This window comes from Eublepharis macularius, chromosome 7 (genome assembly GCF_028583425.1).
Source record: "Eublepharis macularius isolate TG4126 chromosome 7, MPM_Emac_v1.0, whole genome shotgun sequence".
Lineage (NCBI taxonomy): Eukaryota > Metazoa > Chordata > Lepidosauria > Squamata > Eublepharidae > Eublepharis > Eublepharis macularius.
The window spans coordinates 98,311,567-98,334,840 of NC_072796.1; the positions used below are offsets into that span (position 1 = coordinate 98,311,567).

General features: G+C 39.1%; 1 protein-coding gene across 1 annotated transcript in view; it reads right to left on the reverse strand.

The window, feature by feature from the left end:
• Positions 1 to 23,274, reverse strand: part of JPH1 (junctophilin 1) — a 96,819-nt gene that overhangs the window by 71,101 nt on the left and 2,444 nt on the right. The window contains exon 2 of the mRNA XM_054985329.1: positions 20,438 to 21,194. Within this exon, the coding sequence (XP_054841304.1) occupies positions 20,438 to 21,194 (757 nt within the window). The remainder of the gene's footprint in view (positions 1 to 20,437; positions 21,195 to 23,274) is intronic.

Genomic DNA, 23,274 nt, shown 5'->3' on the forward strand with positions numbered 1-23,274 from the left:
GGACAGGACAAAACACCACATTAAAATGTAACTAAGGGGCACATACAGAAGACAAGCGAGGAAATGCTGAAAAGGTCTAGTACGTACATAACCTTGCCTTCAACCCACCAAAATCTCCACCCCAACGATCAGGGCAAGAACTACAAAATCTCCTTTATGGAAAAACAGGAAATTCACACAAACTGAATACAGAACATGTTGATATCTTTTGCCTTTACACTAATACTCTTTATGTGAAACAGAAATGATTTATACGTTGTAACAGAATACAGGTCATCCAATGCTTTACTTATGTCTCTCATAAGCCAATCAGTGTAATAAAAAGTGCATGTTAAGCACAGAGCAGATGAACTGTGGAAGTGCCTTCAGAACAAATTGAAATATGTAATACTTGCTTTCTTACCAAATCTGAACTTACTTTACTGTGCTAACAGCACAAAATGTACAATTTATAGCATATAATATTGCACTATTTGGCACATGTTATTTAGAAATATAATAAATGCCTTAGTTTTCTTTTAAAAAAAAATGTAAATGCCTTAGTTTTCTAACTACAAAACTCTGAAAGTATCTAACACTTTAGATAGCTGCACCCTACGCTACCTTAGAACATATTTTTTAGCTACTACCATCTAAGAGGTGGGGATGGGGGAGGAAGAAGAACACAGAAAACAACTTTTGTAGCAAACAAAAGTGTTTTATTTGAACAGAAGCAGTCTCATATAGTCACAACAGGACTAGAAGCACATTAGATTATCGAGTTAACAGCTTATAACATTGAAAACAATAAACTCTTCAAGACTGTGTTATCATACACACAACAAATTAATTGTGGACAAAATTAGTCACATTTAAAAATAAACATATATTTAAAATATATGGTCTATACAGGAATTATCCTTAACTGATACTGCAGACTGCTTTACATGAAATGTTTATCCTACATATTTTTTAAATAGGTAAAATCTTAAAATGCACATCATCCTTCCAAAAAGAGAAAATATTTAAAAGAGCTTCCTCCAAAACTGTCCAGTTTTTTTGTTACAAGCGTTCTAAAATAACACAATATAATACAGTTGGGCCAAGACTAATGTCTTGGAAAAACAACGCAAGCTACCAAAAATGGTCTAAGTCAGCAAAACAATCAACGTAGGCAAAATTTATTCCTTATAGAAGTCACCTCCTACGCTGATGCATTGTCTTATAGTTCTGCTCCTTTGATAAGAATGCCCTCCTGCTCCAATTCTGTTTTGCACATTCTGCGAAATCGTAGAAGGACGGGGGCCTTCCTGACAGTGTCAGGCAGGCTGTTCCGTTATGTGAGGCCTCCACAGAAAACGTTTGTGCCCAGGCCTCAATTTAGATACCAAGTTTCAACTTTAAACCTCACATTGAGATTATTGAAACAATATATTGTCCCATACATCCACAGGCTAGGCTCTGCTTCTCTACGAGAATAAAGATTATTCTCTCCTAAAAATAGAGCCTTTTCCTCTGATGGTATCAGTTTTATAGAATTCACCTTCCCAGAGACCAGTTTCCTTCAAATGTTTAAATGAATGGCAAGAAGTTGGTTCTTATTCACCTCTACTACTACTTTAATTAGGACTGTCTTCAGTGGACAGTACATCCAGTGGGATGAGTGGAAAGCCTGAATGTCCAGAAAGCTTGCCTCCTCTACATAGTCAAGAAATGCCAGGTTCAGAATTTGTGCTCTTTTGACCAAGCAGTGGTGAGATAAATTCAAGCCCCTAGTGGGTTTGTATTGCTACTGTATGTTTTTTTAATTATTATGATAAGTTGCCCTGAAGGCCTAGGGCCAACAAGCAGCCTATAAATGAAGTTATTAGTAAAATAAATTCAGTATCAGAGCTAAAGAACTTGTTGAACGTGAGTAGGGAGGTATTTAATACTCTGGCCTCACCTTGCATTAAACAGAACATTCACCTAATCAGATGGGACTGTTACAACACATACTAAAACACCAAGATAAAGCAAAAATGTTCTAATGTTAATAAAGAAGCTGTTTCTTATAGAAACCCTTTCATAGTTTTCAATAGAACGTCATTGGTTAAAGGAATCAGATTCTCAGGAATAAAGCATAAACAGATCTCTTCCACCTCCACCTTTCATATTGTAAGTAATGTACATTATAGATATGAAAAACAGAGTATATCTTGATTTTAGTCAGAATGGAAATATATAACCAGCCAGTTGTTTCAGCTGATATTCTATAGACAGATGTAAGACCAATGCTGACAGATTATACATAGCCCTTTTATAAAAGATCTCTCTAAAAATTGATTTATATTGGATTTTTTAAAGGGCTAGTCTTTTAAGAGGAGATACTTTACTTATGTTTAAGTTTTAAAAATGCAAAAAAGGAAAGTTTCAGTTCAGCTAAAAGGAAGCAGATAAACATACATTTGTGTGTACGGTAGAGAGCCTGTGATAGAAGCAAAAATATGGGCAACTGTATCAGCTGGTAGTGAGCTATATTCCTGTCAAATGCTGATAAGCTAATTTCATTCATTTCCTTATTTAGTCAGACTTCTCTGAGAGAGAAGTGACAAGCACATCGGCTGTTCAGCATCTACTTTTTCAGAGCTGAAGTAGAAAAGACCCTAAAGACCCTCCAACATTTGAACAATTGACTGAAGATTTAATGAATTTGTTAAAGGAAAAAGACACTTTGAACAGAAGAGAAATGGAAGTACAACAAATGCAGATGAAATATGGTCTCTGTTCCTTTTTTCCTAATGACATGTTCCACCAAATGTTATCATCAATTGGACCCATCTGGTCTCTTCCAAATACCCCTTCTCTCTCTTGCCTCTTTTTTCATTTCCTACTATTGGCTTACTTAACTCAATATACTTTGAAGCTTATGATAGCTGGTGATTTTTTTTTACTTCTGGGTGGGTTGGAAGGGGAAGGAAGGGAAGCAAAATATTAAACATTTAAATTTAAAATACTTACTAATAAAACATTTGCTTAATTTTATGGCATAACCTGAGGGGTTATTTCTTTCAGTGTAATAGTAAGTAACATTACGTAACACTGTGTTAAATTTAAAATGCTTTCTAATAAAACATTTGCTTAATTTTACTGCAGAACCTGAGGGGTTATTTCTTTCCGTCAAATAGTAAGTGAAATTATGTGTATAAATACAGTATACAGCTGTATTCATAAATGGGATTTAAAGCTCCATTCTAATACAAAATGGATATTTGCAGAAGAGTACAATCTATATTTTTTTTACATACACACTCTACCCTAATTTATTCAGCATCCATTTTCTTCTGGCACTCACAGGGAATACACTAACATGGGAGGTAGGGAACAGAAGTGGAAAATGGTAATCTCCTGCTCCAGAACAGTCAAACAATGCATGTATAACTCTAATTAACTTTATTTGGCAGGAGGCCTACAAGGAAGTTTGAATGTCTTTGTAAACATTTAAGCCTCAACAAAGTTACTTTGGTGTTTGTGTTTTTCTTATATTAATGTAGCAATTAAACATGGATCAGACTTTTGCTTGGAACATCAGACCGTAACATACAGAAATATCAGTGCCTATTAATTTGCATTAGCTTCTAATTGCTTTGGTTCTTCTATGCACAAGCAAAGAGTTACATTTTTGTCTGCTATATTCTGCTTTGTCAGAAAGTAGTAAGGTGTTAATGGATCTGTCAAGCAAAGAAAAAATTACCTTTATAATGATTCTTTGCTGGCTCCATTGATTTCAGTGATGCATTATGTTACTAATCATCCTATGGGATCTATCATCATCATAGTAGTGAAACAGAATGAAAACACATTTTGGGGGTCAATATACATGCGACTCTTATATAACTGACTATAATACCACATAAATTCAGTAGTCATGAGTCATTCAGCATGAGATGCCTGTGACACATTGACCTATGTTGTTCGTTTCCTCCCATAAAACAGCTATCATACTACAGGACCGAGATATAAGATTCTAAAGAGTGAGTTTACATGCTATTAATTATATTAATAGTCCACCACTCTTACTCAGAAGAAAAATCAAGTCAACTAACAAGCATTATATAGTACAAAACAGATCAACAGATATTTGCTTCCCAAGTAGAGTAGCTATCTACTAATAGAAAGACCAGAGTGGATAAAAATAAATGTTTTTTAATTTTTTTTTAAAAAAATCCGATTTATCTATTTAAAGATAGTTTTCTATTTAAGATATATTATAGTTCAAAGGTTTCATCATGAAATAAGGATTAGTTTTTAATTATGTAGCATGAGGCTGTATATCCATGCAATGTTTAAATTTTTTGGTAAATGAATTCCATTAACCAATTCACAATGTCATGCTCTTCCAGAGGTTTCTGTAAAATTATAAGGCAATTTTTCTATCTAGAAAATGTTATCACAGATGCTTGATTTTACAGTTCTCAAAACTGTGAGTTTGTGTCTGCAGAGATCACGTCTCTTCTTCACAGCAAGGTTATAAAATAAACACACAGAGTTGAGAAAAAGACCTTAATCCCATTGTTCCTTTGCAAATCATTGAACACAGTGTCAGGGCTTGCCGTCGCTGCTGCTGGGCAGGGCGCCAGCTGGGCCAGCCCTGACATCAGAGGGGTGCCAGGGATGCTGCAGGACCCTGCTCTGTGGAAGGAGGGACAATATACATCACCCAGACTCCCTCTCAGTCCACTCGCTGGCCTGCTCAACCTGGCCTGCTCGCCTCTTGCACCCTCTGTCATGTCCTCCTCCCAGAACTCTCCTCCAAGCTGCCATTCTCACACTGCTCTGCTCCCACTCCATGCCATCACTCCTTACTCACACCCACCACCCCAGCTCTCTTCCCAGCCAACCTTTATAGGGCTTCCTTCCTCCGCCCTGCCCTCGTTCCAGCCTGGTCCTGGGCTGCCCCAAGCAGTTGCAGCTGAGGTAGCTGATCTGGCTCCATTGACCAGCACCAGCTGCGTCTTGTTGCCTGGCTGTCAAGCCTCCCTGACTCTGCTGATTGCCGAAGGCAGGCCCAGCTGTCGCCCCTTGGCTGGCTGCCCAGCTCCTCCCCCAGAATGCCTGTGGCAACTCCACCTGGGGCTGCTTTGTCCCTGATCTTTCCTGAGCCAGGTTATTGCCTTCCAGCTGGTGCATAGGCTTGGGTGTGGCTTGGGGCTGCCTCTCCTCTCTGCCAGGTAAGAGCTCTGTTTGGGCAGCTGCTGGGTCCCTATTCCCCCTGCTTTTGCCCTCTCCCTCCACTCTGTTGAGCCCCCCTATCGCCCCCCTGGAGGGTGGGTCTAGCTGGTGCCTCTCTGCCTCCTCTAGCCCTCTGAGGCCCTGGCCCTTTGCCCCTTTATCGGGTGTAGGTGGGTTCTGCCCCTGGTTGCTAGCTGGGGCGGCAGGGCTGCTGTCTCCCGGTTGCCTCCTATTGCTTCCTCCCGGCAAGTCCGGGGGCTGAGGCTCAGACCCTGGACACACAGAACCAACCCTTTACCTCTTAAGTGCTAAGTTTCAAAAAATTAAATGAATAGATTATTGTTGGGAGTAGAATAGATCTGCATAAGAAGCTAAGTGGGAAGAGTCTTTACGTAGAAAAGAATGTAGAAAACCATGATTTAAATATGGTCTTACTGACTAGTGGTTTAAATCATGATTTAAATCAATTAGATTTACATCAAATCCATCCTGAGAAAGACTGACAGCAGTTGAGCGAATGGATGGGTCCCCTCTCCTTTTTAGCTAAACTGCATGGAGTTCAATAGGACGAGTCCAAGTAGCTATGCAAGCGGACTGAAAAGGCCTTACTCTTCTTCCATCTCTTTCTGTGGCTAAGGCACTCTAACCTGTACCCAGGTTCACTTCAGGTTAAGCTTCAGGTCCAGGAGTGTAAAAAAATGGACAAAGGGGGAACAATGCTGTAAACTGCTTTGGGTACCCATTGGGAATAATACATGAGGTATAAATATATAACAACGAAATTTACCTTGTTTCTGAAACTTGTTTTCTATATTTCTGACAGAACTCTGTAATTAAACAAACATGCATAGAATTTGGTGTGCAGTCACAATTTTTTAAGACCCTGGAAATTTTCCAAGCAACCTTTTAGAAAGGTTTGTTTTAAACAATGATAAAATTATTACATATATGTTATATGTACACACAGAGACCTGTTTTTGTAAAAAAAAAAAAAGTGCCAGTACCCAAATGCAAGGTTGCACCTATTTCCACCAATTCCCACTCCATCTGGTACTCGGTACCAGTGAGTAAAGTCACAGAAAATTGTATGTGTGTGTGCGCACATGCACGTGCAGTCATAGTATCTCTGAGTCACTATTGCTTGACTTATTTTTAAATATCAATTTTTAAAATAATTTTAACTTTACTATAGTAGTTCTGTAATAGACAAATGTGTAGTAAGAAGTACCTGCTACTAAGGAAGCTGTTCACCACTGTCATCTCCTTGAATTTTCCAAGGCATCACCATGCTTTGCCTGCCTCCATTCAACCAACTGGTGGCTAATCTTGTGAACAACAAATCAATGATGCCATGTCTGAAGAGACGGAAATGGATGTTGTGAACTAGAGTATGAACTTAGTCTTTAGAAGAAGAATGGCTGCCAACTATGCTCCCATCCCCTCTCCTTGTTTTAGGGTTAGAGATTTGTGGATGGTAAGATAACCCTTTTTTATATTAACTATTGTGAAAAACATAATCAGAGGGTTACTTCTACCTAAAAGTGAACCTAAAAACATGGAGAAACATTGTGAAATATTTTTATCCTAATCGGAAAGAAAAAACTAGAATCCTACTCTTAAGTATATAAATAACCAATATAAGAAATATTGAGATTTCTAGATTTCTACCCGTTTTAGTACACTGTCCAGATCTCCTTCTTTAAAACATTTTGGAAAAACTTGCTAATAAAAAGGAAAATGCAATCCATAAGAAGATTGTAATCTTGGAATTATTTTAACAAATTATTGCAGCAAATAAACAAAACTACAAATAACATGCTCCAAAGGTTAAACATCTGTTTTATTTTCAAAATAATTTTAATGTCAAAAGAAATACACTAGAAAATAAGGGCCATGACAGAACTACGTCAGCTTGAAAAAACCTGTAAAACCTGTAAAAATGTTTTTGCTCCTTTGGCCTTTGTAGGTAGAGTTGCTAGATGGTCTCTGCGAAAATACTAGACACAGGGAAAAGCAAGAGGTGTTTAAAAGGGGCTTGTTTCGCGATGCAGGGAATCTTGAAGTGTAAGAAATCTAATTGGGATGGTGGGACATGAGGTGGTGGTTCTTCAGGTCAACTCTATTTAATGCTTTAATAATAAAACCCTAGAGCTCAGCTAAAGATGGTAAGGGAAACCACTTTATTATATTAAAGTCTATAAGGGGTACAAGGAGCAAGTCCTCATTCCCCAAACGACAACTCCAAGAAGGCAACACTAGTAAGGATGTGCAAAGCACTAGAGCTGAAAACATACACAGAAATAGCTGCTTCAAATCATTACCTTGATTACCTGGAATGCAACACAAATCCAAGACACTTGGAATAAGGAAACCCCTCCCTGAAAATAATTTGTTGATACTTCTTCAAGTTCCAATGCTCACCGACCATGCAACACGAGCACATTTTTCCTCTGTATCAATTTCCTGGAAACTACATTTCTCCCTTCCAAGCAAAAAGCATTCCCAGTAAATTCAAACTGCAGAAAGCTACCATTCTCCTTCCCCCACTTCTTGTGGGCTGGAGATTTTTTTCTCCTTGTAAAGTAGAAAAGTCGTGGCTTATTCAGGTGCCTATAGGATTCAAACTCCACTTCTGCACAGGCTTCTATTGCAGCCCTGAGCCACTTGCTTGCACAGGTTGTAACTGAGCTTGCTGAGTTGAGCTATGCTTTGCACTGGCTGAGATATGATTTACAGAAGTTGAGGTATGTTTTGCAGTAGTTTGATTACTTGCAGAGAGCGGGTTGCTTAGCAGAGTCAACAAATCCCTTTCTTCTGTATGCTAAACTGGTAAGAGATCAAATTTCCAAAACATTACTCAAACTTCCAGTGCTCTAAGTAAAGAGATCTCTAAATCTTCCTTTGGTAATTTAAATTGATTTCTTTCCCCTAACATTAATATGGAAGCATTTAGTGGCTAATCTTGGAATCATTGCTAAAAGATGGATGTTCTTAGATAAATGGAAAGCTGATCTAGTCAGTGAAAAACCCAAATACGCAACACAGAGTTTAAGATACTGAAATAAAAAAAAATTACTAACAGATTTTGTAGATAACCAGATTTGGTTTTCCCAGGTATTCCCTTCCACTAAGAGCCAAACTACAAGTGACGCCTTACACAGGTTGGACACTTGTCAGCTTCCCTCAAGTTTTGATGGGAAATGTAGGCGTCCAGGTTTTACAGCTTGGCTCTCCATTACAGCTGCAAGACCAGGATGCCTACATTTCCCATCAAAACTTGAGGGAAGCTGACACGTGTCCAACCTGTGTAAGGCGTCACTTGTAGCTTGACTCTTAGTCTTTCAACCATCAGAGGATGTCATTGGATCCCATTCTGGATCCAGTCTTTTGATCCCACTAAGTTTCCAAAGGAAAAGGATTTCAGTCACAGATTTCAGCCACAAGACTGTCACTAGAATACCTCACACCTCTTGTGTTGTCAATTCAATGCAGAGACATCATGACGGGAAGCATGTTCTTCAAATGATCACCACTTAAGCTTCTATACTGGCTATACTCCATTCAGCTGTGGCAACTTCTGAAATCACTTTCTCACTTGAGTTGCACAGCTCATATATATGAATGCAACACTGGTGGGCGATACTAACGGGGTTACTTAATGTGTCCAACTTGCAAGAGAAATTAATTTAAAATGTTACAACATCCTTATTAAGAAAAACAAAAATCTTAACATTATATTGAGAATATATGATGTCATAAAACACACTACAGTTACTTCCAAGCTTGTATTTTAAATGCTGGTTCATACAAGAACGGCACTTCTGTATTTCATTTATAAAATACTGACACACTGCATTACATATTACAACATGTAATGCTCATTTTACCACAGGGAAGCTGATACCCTGATGGCAACCACATTGGTACCTCCCCCCCCAATAGACAAGCATAGCTCAGATCCATGATCTGAGAGACTGGAAGTATGGGGCCATGCAGGAATTCAGTCCTCTGGTAGCACGGCTTGTGTTCCCCACCTGTGTGTGGAAAAGACAACAAGTCTCAAATGGACTCCTTGTCTCACTTTTCCTCCTTGAAATTATTTGTTGTTTATTTTTTTAAGTGACCTTCGCTCCATTTCCTCCTTGCGTTACCTTAACCTTGTAACTCAAGAGGGCTCATGTCACAAGCAACAGTCTGTTTTCCTCTACAAAGAGCTTCAGGTGTTCCCTATATTATCTCAGGAACACTTTCTGTTTGCGTGTGAGAGATCTATGTATCACTGCTTCCCTGACTCCCTTAAAAAACTTTCTCTGCTACCAAAGGCTTTTGCCTGAGACCTTCTCAGTTTAACTGGTAATAGGGCTGTGCCACAATTTTTAATGAATTGGACTTCAGTGCAACCCGCAGCTTCTCCATTGCGCCAGAAAATAATGTCATTTTCCAATGCAAGGTGGGAGTGCAGGAGCGCACACATGCATTTCTCTCCCCTGAAGCCTCCCCCCCCACCAGCCAGGTAAGCAGGGGGTGGCGGGTAGGGGATCCCCCACCCCAGGCAGACCACTGGCAGGCCTAACTCAAACCCAAAACAACAACCAGTTCTTAGAAAAGGCTCCATACAAATGGGATAGAGTGACTGAACATAAAAACATTTTGTAACAGATATAATAATCCCTGGGCAAATGTTCAAAATAATCACACAATAATCAAAATAATTCTTAGCACTAAATTTAGAGATACCCCTTAGCAAAACTTTTGAGTCTTTCTTGGTGAGAAAAAACACTCACATACCAAGGAAAAAAACTAACCAATGCACTTGCTCAAAAATTTCATTGATTTTAATGAGGCTCTGAATTAATGTAAGGATTTGGCAGTTTGAGAGGATTAGAATTCAGAAGCCCATTAAGAGAAATGGTAAAATGGACTTGAATTGTGCAGTTACAGAACTTTTAGATAAGCAATCCACTTTATTATGACAATGTACATGTCATCAATAAACTTCCTAAACTTCTATGGTTTGAACATGTTCTATTGCTTTCTAACTTATTCTACAGTTCCATTTCATTAGTCTCATTCTGTCCTCACATGCATGAGCAATGTCTATAAAAATCAATGTAAATGCATATATACACTTGAGGGCATGACTGTCTCTCTCACAGCCATGTACCATGGTGGCTTAATTTGGGCTGCAAGCACATGAGAAAAACAGTCTAGTAGCTAATCTATTTCAGCTTGAAATATGAGCCCAATGCTACCAAATTTACTGTTAGACGACTGCCTTTTCTTTTCAAAGTCCCTTTACACAGTTTCAGAGAGGAGATTAACCACTTTCACTGACATAAAAAAACAAGCCAGTATGAGTGTTCAATGGATTGACCCTATAAAATCTCGAAGCTAATTTTGACTGGAAAGCTAGACTAAAAAATGTGTTCTATTAAAATCTGACATTAAGTTTTTGGTACTTTTTCAGACATTAATGCTAGAACAGCATTAAACTCTGCAAAACAGCAAAGCATATGGATGAGCTAGCTACTGTGGTAAGCTGATAAGAAATGATAAAAGTCCACCAAGACTTGTTCCACTAAAGTTTTATGCAGTTTACAGCCCAACTTATTGCTAAAGCTTAGGGAAATTTTCAACATATCCTTATCACCTATCTTCACAGTAACTCTGTGAGCCACTGTGTGTATGTGCCATCAAGTTGCCTCTGACCTATAGTGACCCTATGAATGAAAGACCTCCAAAATGTCCTAATGTTAACAAACTTGCTCAGATCTTGCAAACTGGAGGATGTGGCTTCTTTTATTGACTCCAGCCATCTCCTTTTAGGTCTTCCTCTCTTCTTACTGCCTTCTACTTTTCCTAGCATAGCCATTATGATTCCTGTTCAAAATGAGGGAACTGACAAGTATTTATTTATTTACTTCATTTGCACCCCACTTTTCTCTCCATTGGGAACCCAAAACAGTTTACATAGTTCTCCTCTTCACCATTTTATCCTCACAGCGACCCTGAAAGGTAAGTTAGGATGAATGAGTATGACTGGTCCAAGGTCACCTAGCAGCAGTGAAGATTCAAACCTAGATCTCCCAGGTCCAAGTCCAACATCCTAACCACTACACTACACTGGTTAAAGCAAATATTCGAGGACATATACATCCCTTGAACACCTGCTCCTCTATCTATTGAATACCACTGCTACATGGGCATCATTGATACAGTTTATATGTACATAAATTAACTTGATCCAGTGGGTTTAAATGGATCAGGTTATACCTTATACACCCTATTACTGGCCCAGGTTAAGTTATTTTCCTCAAGTTTCCAAAAGCTGAAAGTACTGGAAGAATAATGCATAAAGAACAATTTCATAATGCATAAAGAACAAACAGAATTCTCTACTGAATTAATGAACTGTAAAAGAAGTTATTTCACCATCAACATATTACAAATACTACTACTGGCTAACAGCCGCTGAATTTGCAAAAATTAATAAATTGTTATATTTTTGGCAGAATTAATAACTTAGAATGACAGGTCTATTGGCAAATAATATATGAACTATATATTATATAATATATGAACTATCTTATGAAGCCTATTTGGTGCCAGGTCCTTCAAGAATTGTAGGTCCAAGAGGTTTTGGTTGATATCAGCCTCATCAATTAAAGCTTGTCACTTAAAGATTGCATCCAGATACCATCATCTTAGTATAAAAGCAAGCAAATATACATACTAATATTCTTGGCATCAGCTGAATCCTATTCGTAAACACAATGTTCATATTGCGTCTATAATAAGTAAAGCATTTTAAAGATTTGCAAGGCACTGGTCCTGCAAGCACCCAGTTTAGTGTGTTGCGTAAAGTGAGACTAGTTGTGTCAGCTTAATCTAGAGTGGAAACTTGTCCGCCCTGCACATAATTCTACAAAGTTCAGAAGAGCTGATTGCTAATGTTCATTGGGAGAAAATGGAAAGTAAAATGACAGCTATACGATTTTGCTCACTAGATGCCTGAATTCTCAAACAATAAATCATAAAGCTGCGATAAGAACACAGTACTCTAACCAGTTATAGCTGAGGCCCCCCACCTTTTTGATCATGTAGGCACATTTGGAATTCTCGCACAGTGTGGTGGGCACAGCCACAAAATGGCTGCCATAAAATGGCTGCTGCAGGAGGCGGAGCCAGCCATAAAGTAGCTGCTGCAGCAAAACTCAGTCACACTGTTAAAATCCTTCTGCTGTGGAAGAAGGTTCTGCCAAAGTAATGTTTTTAACAATTTGCTTAGCCAATCAGAAGTCATACGTGGCAAAAGCCCCACACACTTTCTATACACACGTGGCAGGCACCAGGAAAGGTGTTGGCTGGTGCCCACAGGCACTACACTGGAGACCCCTGAGCTATAGGATAACACCAATTTATACTGTGTTAACTCCAAGTGTAACCCCCAGAGTCCCAAGGGCCAGATTCAATGTCTAGAGATATGTTTACAAATTCAAAATGTAAATCCAATTTATTTAAATGTAACAGAACACAACTATGAAAGCATTCCCCAAGTTATCAATATTGGGTCACAACCAGTGACCCCAGAGCAGAGTCCTACTCACAAATCCACTTGGTAGAGGGTACAGACAGTTCTGTGGGTTTGGGCAGAGGCTGTCCCAAATATCCAGAAGGTTTTGCGACAGCACGACGCTTTCTGTGCAAATGCAGCATGAATCCTGGAGCTTGCTTGTTGCCCTAGGAGCAGTTCCTCTTTTCTCCTGGCACGATGAAGTGGGGCAGCTCTATACTAGGGTGCTGGTCTCAGACAGTCAACGAAGAGTTCAGCTGCCAGCAATTCCTCTTCTTTGCTCTTCCTTGCTTCTTTAGCTCTTCCCAGCTCCTGATGTTCTCCCAGGGAGAAGGGTTCAATTCTTCCTAGCTAGCAGTTTCAGCTCTATGACCTTCTTAGATCAAAAGCTTGGAAACAAGCTTTGCCTTCCAAAGATCAGTAGCTTCAGCACTCCTCTCTCCCTCCAATCTTTTAGCTAGCCAGCCTAGTCCTATATTATACCACCTCTCCTAGTGATGGTGACTTTTTTTTTAAACACATGCCCCATGAGCCTTTGCTAAACATGCAAATTAATACAACCCTAGGTACACCTCAGTTATCTGCTAGTCCTGTCTGCTAGTCTGGTCTATCTATGTATCTGCAGTCTGTTAATCAGACCTAGGCCCCCAACCCTTTTTCCAGTACAGGCTTACATAAATTTAATAAATCTGAAGTTAAATTAATACAAAACTTGTAACTACAGGGACTTCCAATATAATTATGATAATTCAACAGCTGCCTGTGCACACACTATTTCTATGGAAGCCCATGGACTGCCTGAAGAGGTCAGCAAAGCTCCTGCTCTCCTGGCTTTCCATAAACTATTGTTCATGTAATAGAGCTGTGTAATAAGAAGTAGCGCAGAGAAATGTCTTAGTAAAGGACAGGGGCTGTAGACTATCCTACTGAATACTGTCTGATGTAGTTATGCTCGAACTGGGTAGTTTCCATGTTGTTAAAGATGTATTAATTAATTATGCTTTGTTTCAGAAAGGTTTGGATTTATGCTTGTTTAAAATTTCTACATACCTGTTCATTGAATATCCTAGCTATTTATCATCTTGTATTTTGCTCACTGAATGTCCTAGCTGTTGATTGTATTGACTTGCACTGTGTAATCTGCCTTGGGTCTCAAGAGAGAAAAGTATACTATTTATTAAACAAACACCTAGAATTTAATTCGGTCTCAGCTACACTGATCACAGCCTGGAGTAATCTGAAAATGGCTTAGAAATCAGGTGTCCAGCCACTTAACCACTATGCTACAGCAGGAGTGCTGGTTGTGACCAAGGCTCTCCTGAGGTAAAAGTTCACAATAATGTTAAGGAGGAATTAAAGGTCCAAAGACAAGATTACAAAAAAATAGGGAAAAAAATCATTACAATAACTTATAAAATAACTAAGGAAACATGTTTGGGTTTTAATGCATATTAATATGCACAATTAATTTAACCTTGCCGCTGTTTGAAATATACCGAACAGATTTTTATATAGTCACTCTTTTTTAATTACAATATCATATACTTTGCTTTTTATACCAGAGGTCCTGCTTATGACATAAACAGCATATACTTCGAGTGTTTTGGAACAGGTCTGGAGTAATTGCAAATTGTTATCAGATTCTAAAATCATGGGTGTAGACTCAAAGATGCCAGAAATCTTGCAAATGTATAAATCTGTTCTGTCAAATAGTAACCAATCCCTATTTAATCACAACAAGAGTTTTCAAAAACATTCACTCCTATGTTTCATCTTGCAAATAAAATTTATTTTTGTTTTGTTTAACCCTGGCTGGCTTGAAGTTGCTGATTGCGGGAAAATATTACACACAAACCTCAGACACTCTGATCACGACTAATGGGCCAATATAGTTAATCTAAATGGTGGCAGCATATACAAGTGAAAGTAAACTCTAAATTCACTTTCCCCAATAGCCTGAGCAGTAGCTGAGTGAAGGGAAGTAAATAGAGGGAATGGGCTGCCTGTATGGTAATGCCTCTGGGAGAGGAGAGAGGGAACTCTGTGAGGATTTGGGTCATGGCTCTCTGCCTTAAAATTAGACAGGTGGCATGTGTTGACTCCCCTTTACTGCCTGGGAAGCCCCCAAACCTGTGAAGGGAGATTTAGGTTGGCTGGCAGTATGAAAAGAGTGGTCCGCCATACCCCACTGCTAACACAGCCTGCGTTTGTGTGACCTATATATTGCAGCCTCCCTGACTCCCTCATAAGGTTTTCACTGCCACTACCAAAGGCTTTTGCCTTAGATCTCCTCTGTGTAACTGTTATAGGAAGGCTTTGTTATAGATGGTAGTATGACAGAACAGTCAGTGCATGAGGGTGGTAGTGAAGTAAAAAGGGATATTCTTCTACAAAAATAAAAGTAGAATTTATTTATAAGTTCATATAACTTATAAATATATAAGTTTTGATAAACATATTAGTTTCAGAATAGTTCTTAAACGTAATGGTTTCCAAAGTAATCATATCTTCTTGAAGGTATGTTCACAGACTCAGTCACACAGACTAATTTTCTACTCAGTTCTTCACTAACATAATAAACTTAACTCATCCACACAGACATAGATTCACTCAGGCCTTCCACAAAGATTGCCTGACCTAGATAAAATTCTCAGTTATACACAAAATAACTAAGGCACACACAGTTTGCCTGATTTAGCCAGAATCTTTTCTCTGAGACACTCAGAGACCAACTGAAAACCATTTCCTTCAGCTCTGACTAAAATACTGCAGTTCACCCCACCCTCTAGGGTACAGCTACTGTCCAATCAGAGCAGACTCCATTGCCCCATTCAGCCCCCTTCTTTCCTCAGATGCCTGCATTTAAACCCAGAGAAACAAATATTAAAAACTTTATATTAACAAGCAGAAATAAAATCCAACCATTTAGATGCAAAATATCAGTTTCCCCCCACCCCGCCACCCACTTCTTCATAGCAGAACACTTTCTTTTTCAGAAGAGCAGTGTGCAGCAACCATTTAGCAATGCAATAGTCTCTGGGAGGAACATTTCTATAATTGTCTCTATCATTGCCTTTATAAGAGTCAGTTCCTCTTTGAACCCTTTGGCTGGTACACATCTGTCCAGGTATTCCTGCTGTTCCTCTGTTCTGACTCCAACTCACACACATCTGGTCTAGACTCCATGGTTGCTAGTTATCACTTGTCCTTGGTCTGGTCTGGACATCCACCTCAGGTCACTTGTCACCACTGTTTGCTCTGGTCATTTGTTGCAGGTCACTGGTTATCACTGGATGCACTGGCCTGGGTACTTGCATTTGGTCACTTATTTGCTGCTCACATTGGGACAAAGCATCTACAACAGCGTGATATTAAGACTGTACTCTTGACTATACCAGGACTACCTCTGCAGTAATATATTGGTGCTTTTCATTTTTGCAGCCATTTCAAAGAGTGATGGTCTGTTAGTAGCATGAATGTTTGGCCCCAAATATAGCTTTTTAACTTGGAGAGAGCCCACACAACAGTCAGGCACTCTTTTTGCACAGGATAGTTTTGTTCCCTGTTAGTTGTCTTTTCAAGGGAGCTACTAGGTATCTTAAACCGTCTCTCTTGTGTATCAAATAATCTCTTAATAATATCTTTTCTTCAGGTCAAATATCTTTACATTCCAGAGCAGGTTTACACTTCAGCCTTACAGTTCCAAGCTTTAGCTTAATTAAGTTGTTTTGCTGTATTTTCCTTTGTGTTTGGCCATTTCCACACACGTTAAATAATGCACTTTCAATGCACTTTAGCAATCCTTTGGAAGTGGATTTTTTGTTCCACACATGGAAAAGCAGTTTCAAATGTTCACTAAAGAGTATTGAAAGTGAATTATCCAACGTGTGTGGAAGCAGCCTTTGTCATGTTCTTTATATATGTCAATGTATTTATCTGCTTTATCTTTCTCTTCACTCACTGGGGTTTTTAGCAATTCATCTTTTGGCTTCTTTCTCAATGGCAATGTTTTTTCAATACTTGGTGTTATGTCTTGAGCCCACTGGATCTGTCGGATGGTGCTTATCTCTATTGCCTCTTGTAGTAAGTCAGTTAATGGATCTGCGTTAGAAATTGTTTAAAGAGTAGCATATATGCTGTGGTTCACCCTAATATAACAGAGTGTAAGTATACTGATGTGGTCCACCTCCCACTTTTCCTCACACCTTTCTTTAGAAATTGCATAAGTAAGGTCCTTCCAAGCTTGTTTTTAGTTTATTGGCTTTGCTAGGTAAGAAGAACACCAACATTAAGTCCCCCAGGTACAATTCTCTGCTTTGGGCACCTATATCTTGCCTCTTATTTCATTTTGCTTGGGCCCGTTATTTTGTTTTGCGCTATTTCTGACAGGCAATTAACTTGTGGGTGCCAGTGGTTTTATCCAACAGTATTCCCACATGGTAGGCACGGGTCTGCTCATGCTTCTTTTCAAGCTTCTCTTTGGCTTTAATTTTGTCATTAAATATTTTACCATTATTAAATTTTTTTGTCATTTTCTTTGTGAGCGTTTGGATTTTGTTTGGCCTCTTCTACAGTTTCAGTTATCTCTTTCTCTTTTTAAAAATTTGTCTTTCTGAAGGTTTCTCTCTTTCATGTTTTTTCTTCTTTCACCTAAACTGTTTCCAACTTTGATTTCTTCTATGAGAATTGATAGTCAGGGTTTATACAGGACATATCGTTTGCCTCATAACTTTCTAAAAAGTTCTCCTTGCAAAATTCTCTGGGCCCATCAGCTGAAACCCTGAGGGGATTTAGGCTGAGTTCAGAGTTTAGCTCCTGCAGGAATTCTGCCCTATTCCTAATCTCTCCCTCTACTGCATCTTCTAGGACAGTGGTGAGAGCTGCTTTTCCTGCTTCTGACATTTCCCCCACCTTGTCAGGCCCCCTTACCGTCCCAGCGCGCGGGGGTGGGGTGGGGACTTAGCATTCACCTCATTCTTTCGCGCGGCTCCTGGGGCAGTGTGATTATTTTTTCATTTATTTTATTAGATTTTTACTCCGCCCTTCCTGCAAGCGGGCTCAGGGCAGATTACAATGATGACATAGCTTTCAGGAAGTAATGCTACCGCACAGGCCTGGATGCGCACCCTGGAAGCCTGTTCCTCCGCCTTCCATCACCCTTGCCAGCCAGGTGAGTAGTGGGGGTGGAAGCAGCGTATCCAACACCCCACTGGGGGAATAGCAACCCTAAAACTCTCACTTGTATTATTTTTGACAGAAGACTCCTTACATAAAATCTGTTTCAAGAACTTCACCTCTCTCTTCTTGCTTTTTCTCTACAATGGTGTAAGGGCCCACGAGACTATGGATTCTAACTTGAGCTCCCATTACATCTCTTCCTAGAATTACAGGTTCTTCCTGATCAGGTTAACAGCAACCAGATAGACACCTTCTTCCTGCCATCTCACTCTCATTAAGGCTACCAGAACCTCTTCTTGTTTTCCTCTAGCCCCTTTCACAAGCACGTAGTGGTCAAGTATACCTTCTACTTTTCACAAGATCTGCTCTGAAGCTCCAGTATCTAAATGGCTAGTGTATATTCTCCATTCGCCATTCAATTGTACCTTTTCTGTAGGTTCTACAGGTTGTCAAAAGAGGAAACAACTAGAACACTAGCCTTACAAACCATTATCTGGATTGTTTTAGCTTGCTCTTCCTCATCCAGATGACCACACCATCAGCGGAGTACAAGGACTGAGGCCTTTGAGAACCACAGCCGGTCAGGGTAGACAATACTAATCAAGATGTACCAATAGCATGAGTCATAAGAAGACAACTTCCTAGGATCTAGTTCAGAAACTATAATTATTCTTGAAGAAAAACAGTAAAAGTTAAACAAGACTAAGTTTTAGCTTTTTTAAAAAATACCATGGATGTTCATCCAAAGTACAACGTATTTTTCAAGTATGATGCCACACTAAGACTGCATATTGTTGGAAATCTGAAAAAGCAATCAGAAAGTTTTAGCTTTTAATCTGTTCCCTAATAAGAAGATTCCTTGAACACACTTCAGGCTAAGCTATTGATGCAAGACTGCTAGTTGGTAATGGTTGCCAAGTTCTTTCTTCTTTATGGAATCAAGATACCAAGATTCTTTGGAGGGCCAATTGTATAACCAAGTATGTTCTCACTCTAGGTGCAGAGCCTTAAAGTCAATTTCTGTAATATGCAACTACTTATACACATACTTAAAAATTATTTTCAAGCATGCTATTCAAATATGAAACTTCTTTCTTGCCCCTTGACAATTGTGATAATTATATTTATTGCATATACAGTGAATACACTTGCTAAGAGTTATTGCTGATAACCAAAATGCCAGAGGTCAGATGCACAAGGTCATTTTTTAAATAGTGAAGCACAGACATTTCCTTTCAGTTTATGTTGTGGAATATTTTCTTGCTAAAACTGCAATGTATGTACCCTATAAAACTCTCTTCTAATTATTGCTTAGACTATTCTGGACAAACGGTATACAAACTGGTTTAAAACGCCATACAATTTTTCATGAACATTTTCCATTCATTTGTTCCTGGAATCACTGGATTCTGTACGGCTTGCCAGGGGACTAACATTTATCACCAATTGAAAATATTAATAAACTTGTTTTAAAGATTCTATTGACAGGAATTATGTTCTTCTTAACATTCAGATAAACATACAACATTAAGCTGGAGAATCTGAAAGAATATTACATGCAAATCAATCCACTGCCAGGGGATAGCTGCAACTAACTTGTGAGAAACATAGTCTTATGAGCTGTTACTCAGAAACAAACAATTTGAATAACAAAAGATACACTGAAAACCATCACTAATTTACTTTCATAGATTTTTATGCCTATGAAATTAATGAGTGCTTGTTTAAAAGATAATATGGCTGCTTTGCTTCACCTGCTGAAAGTACATTCCTGTGTAATTCCAGGAGACTAACCCAGATCACAAATCAGTTCCCCACTAAATCATAATTATGAGACTAGAGGTCATGACTCATGATCCATTCCAGCTAGGACAAGATTTAAAGAATGCTGATTTTACTAGGGAGTTTAACAAAACTAACAGAGACTCCCATCTTTCTTACAAGTGTATGTCACAGGCTAGGGACTGTGAACAGAAATGGTTCAACTCAGCAGATCGGGGTAGCATACGTGACTGGATTCTAAGGCTGCCAATCTCCAGGTGGGGCTCAAAATTCTCTTAGCAATACAAGTGATCTCCAGGCTACAGAAATCAGTTCCCCAGGAGGAAATGGCAGCTTTGGAGGATGGACTTTAATCTTTCCATACTGCCTCCCAATCTCTAAGAGTCTCCTAAGATGGAGTTGGAAACTCTATCAGGTTCCTGAACTATATCTATATGCCATCAAGATGCCTAAAAATAAAATGTCAATAATTCCATTCAGTACTGCATAGTTTAACCCAGCTATGCTATCTCATTCCAAAACCCCTTATCTTTTCACAGCTACAGAATTAAATACTCAATATAGAGTCACATGTGCAATTTTACAACAGCCAATATAATTTCACCACAGCAGTTTAAACTTATGCTTTCATAGCTGTATTTTTACCAATATAAATGCATTGCTGAAAGCAGGATTTTGGTTTGAGAAACTTCTGCAGATGGGGAAAGGACATACCTTGAGGTTGCAATTTCTACTTTGGTTCTCGCCATGGCAGCGGCTCGCTGGGCACCTTCTAATGCTCGCTCCACTTTCTCTTTAGTTTTTGTGTTCCTTATTGGTATTAGCTGCTTCCTTATTCCACGGACCAAAATGTTGTTTTTATACTTTCCTTCTTCCTTGGTGCCATCTGGGAACATGGTACATCCATATCCATGCCTCTTATTATTCAGCCACTCCCCTTCATATTTCATACCATTTGAGCGCTCACTAATACCAAAGCCGCTACGTTTGTCATTCTTCCACTCTCCCATGTACGTTTCTGTTGTGGTAGCATCAACATGGTCTTCCACTGGGCAATAATCACAGTCCCCATCCCCAAAACTAATGGTAGAATTGGCATCGCTAGAACTAATTCTGCTTATAGCAGCATCACTCCTGACAGAGCTACGTTTGCTAGAAATAGATGATTTTGATTCTGATTTTCTAAGTTTTATACTACCAAGAAGGGATCCTCTTCTGAACAAGCCTCCTTTTTTCTTACCACTGATACTTTCGGCATCACTGTGAAAATTCAAAACAAATCCTCCTCTTGTACCAGCTGGACTATCCGAGGTAATGTCATGTAAAACAGTGCCATTGCTCTGCTCGCTACGGAGCGAAGCTAGAGATGTCCGGAGGGGTGAACGAATCACAGTTGCCATGCCATAGGGAACACTCTGCCGCATACCATAACCATGTCTCATCCCTCCTGTCCACTGTCCTTGGTATGTGCCTTTGAAAGGAAATATAAAGCAAAGGAACCTAATAAACACTTAATTTCTTATATTTAAAAAACGTATCAACAGTGCTGAAAAGTCATCTCTATTTTTTTTACTAAAATAGCCTGAAATTGCTGGTATTACTTTTATATATTTCTGCAAGAACAGTTATATAACATAGGATCTGATGTTCAAAGTAAAAAAAATCTACTGTATGCCTTCGGCCAGTGTTTCTTGCAAGTGTGACACAAATTATGACATAGTGCACACCTCAGGCCTTGGGATGGCTTCATCTCTAGTTCACTGAACTGGGAAGCAGGAAGTGCTAGATGGGTAGTTAAGATAGAACTGACATAAGCAAGCTCACTAGCTCAGAACTGCCAGTGAGCTTGCTTATAACATAAATTCTGCCCTGTTTAGCTCCCCCAGGGCTTTTTTTCTGGGAAAAGAGGTGGTGGAACTCAGTGGGTTGCCCTCAGAGAAAATGGTCACATGGCTGGTGGTGGCCCCGCCCCCTGATCTCCAGACAGAGGGGAGTTTAGATTGCCCCCTCCCCTCTGTCTGGAGATCAGGGGGCGGGGCCACCAGCCATGTGACCATTTTCAAGAGGTTCCGGAACTCCATTCCCCCACGTTCCCCCTGAAAAAAAGCCCTGAGCTCCCCAGCCCTGATGAGCTCGGGCCAAACTGGGATATTCAGGCTAGTTCAAATCCCAGGTCAGCCCAAAAAACCTCTATCTGATTAAACCACTTTATGATGTTTGAGGATAAACTTAGACATTCCTATATAGGGCATCTTAAGATCCACTAACTTTACAAAGGAATGATTCCAGCTTGATCTAATTTATGACAATATTAAGGCCCTATTTTGTAATTTTCATTGGCTAAAATCCAAAGACATACACTAGGATGGCCTTTGGTATTGTAACCTGTGCTACAGATACCTCTAGAAGAACCAGTTTTGTGGCATCCCTGGATGGAGATCACTGAGGAAGACTGGGGTTGCCTCGTAGAAGAAGGCACCTCCGCTCATCTCTTGCCTTGAATACTCTATGGTTGGGGTTGCCGCAAGTCAGTTGCAACTTGATAGCTCATTTTCTTTCTCACTTCTAATCTCAATGCTATCAATCCATTAAAGAAAAACTTCTAAGAAAAGGTTCTGGAGGCATCCACTGCTTTCAACGGGGAAAGTTTGCAAATAATATTCCCTTGGTTTCAATGGGACCTAAATCATGGCTAACCTCTTCTAGATTTATTTATTCACATTATTTTTGTTCTTCTTTCTCACTGATTAATGTGTGTAGTGTGAAAGTGCTGAAGGATCAATTAAGCCTTTTTCTTAACTATGTAGAGCATCCCTACCCATGCCTTGTCCTACTTTTCTACATACAGAAATTCACTTCAGCATTTGGTTTAAAGATTCGGCAGTAAAAAGGTACCTAGTTTATCATTTCCAAAAAATACTTACCAGTTTAACAGATTTTACTGTGAAATATGCTGAAGTCAAGTTAGACTTCAGGTTAGACATCTCAATGCACAACACAACCTATGCACCTTGTAAATAAGGCCAACACACTCTGTGAGATTAACTTTCAAGTAAATGTGCATATATGATTAGGGCTGTTCAGCTGCAATCCCAAACAAAGTTTCCTAGAAGGAAATTCTGTTGAAATTAAAACACTTTCTACTTGACTGAACAGGAACAGGACTGGAGTATTAGAAATGGAGACCGCCACTTAAAACATAACACTAATTTTATTACCGTGCAGATAAATGTGTAGATTTAGTTGTCATAGTGAACTTCCTATACTGCAGGTACACATCTTTTGCTGTCAAGTAAGCAAAAGAAATAATTTAGAATATGTCTAAATTATATATATTTAAAATACACATCTGGCTTCTCTCACAGCAAAATGAGGTGGTGGAATTGCATCTGCAATTAAATACATTTTGAAATAATTGATACAATTACCCACTTATCCTGACTAAATCAACTTTGTAGTTTTGAAGAGGTTTCTTCAATGTAAATGGCAAGAGATTGGGCCTTCTACTACTACCACTTTTTTTTTTGGTACGGTGCTCGAAATGACACAAG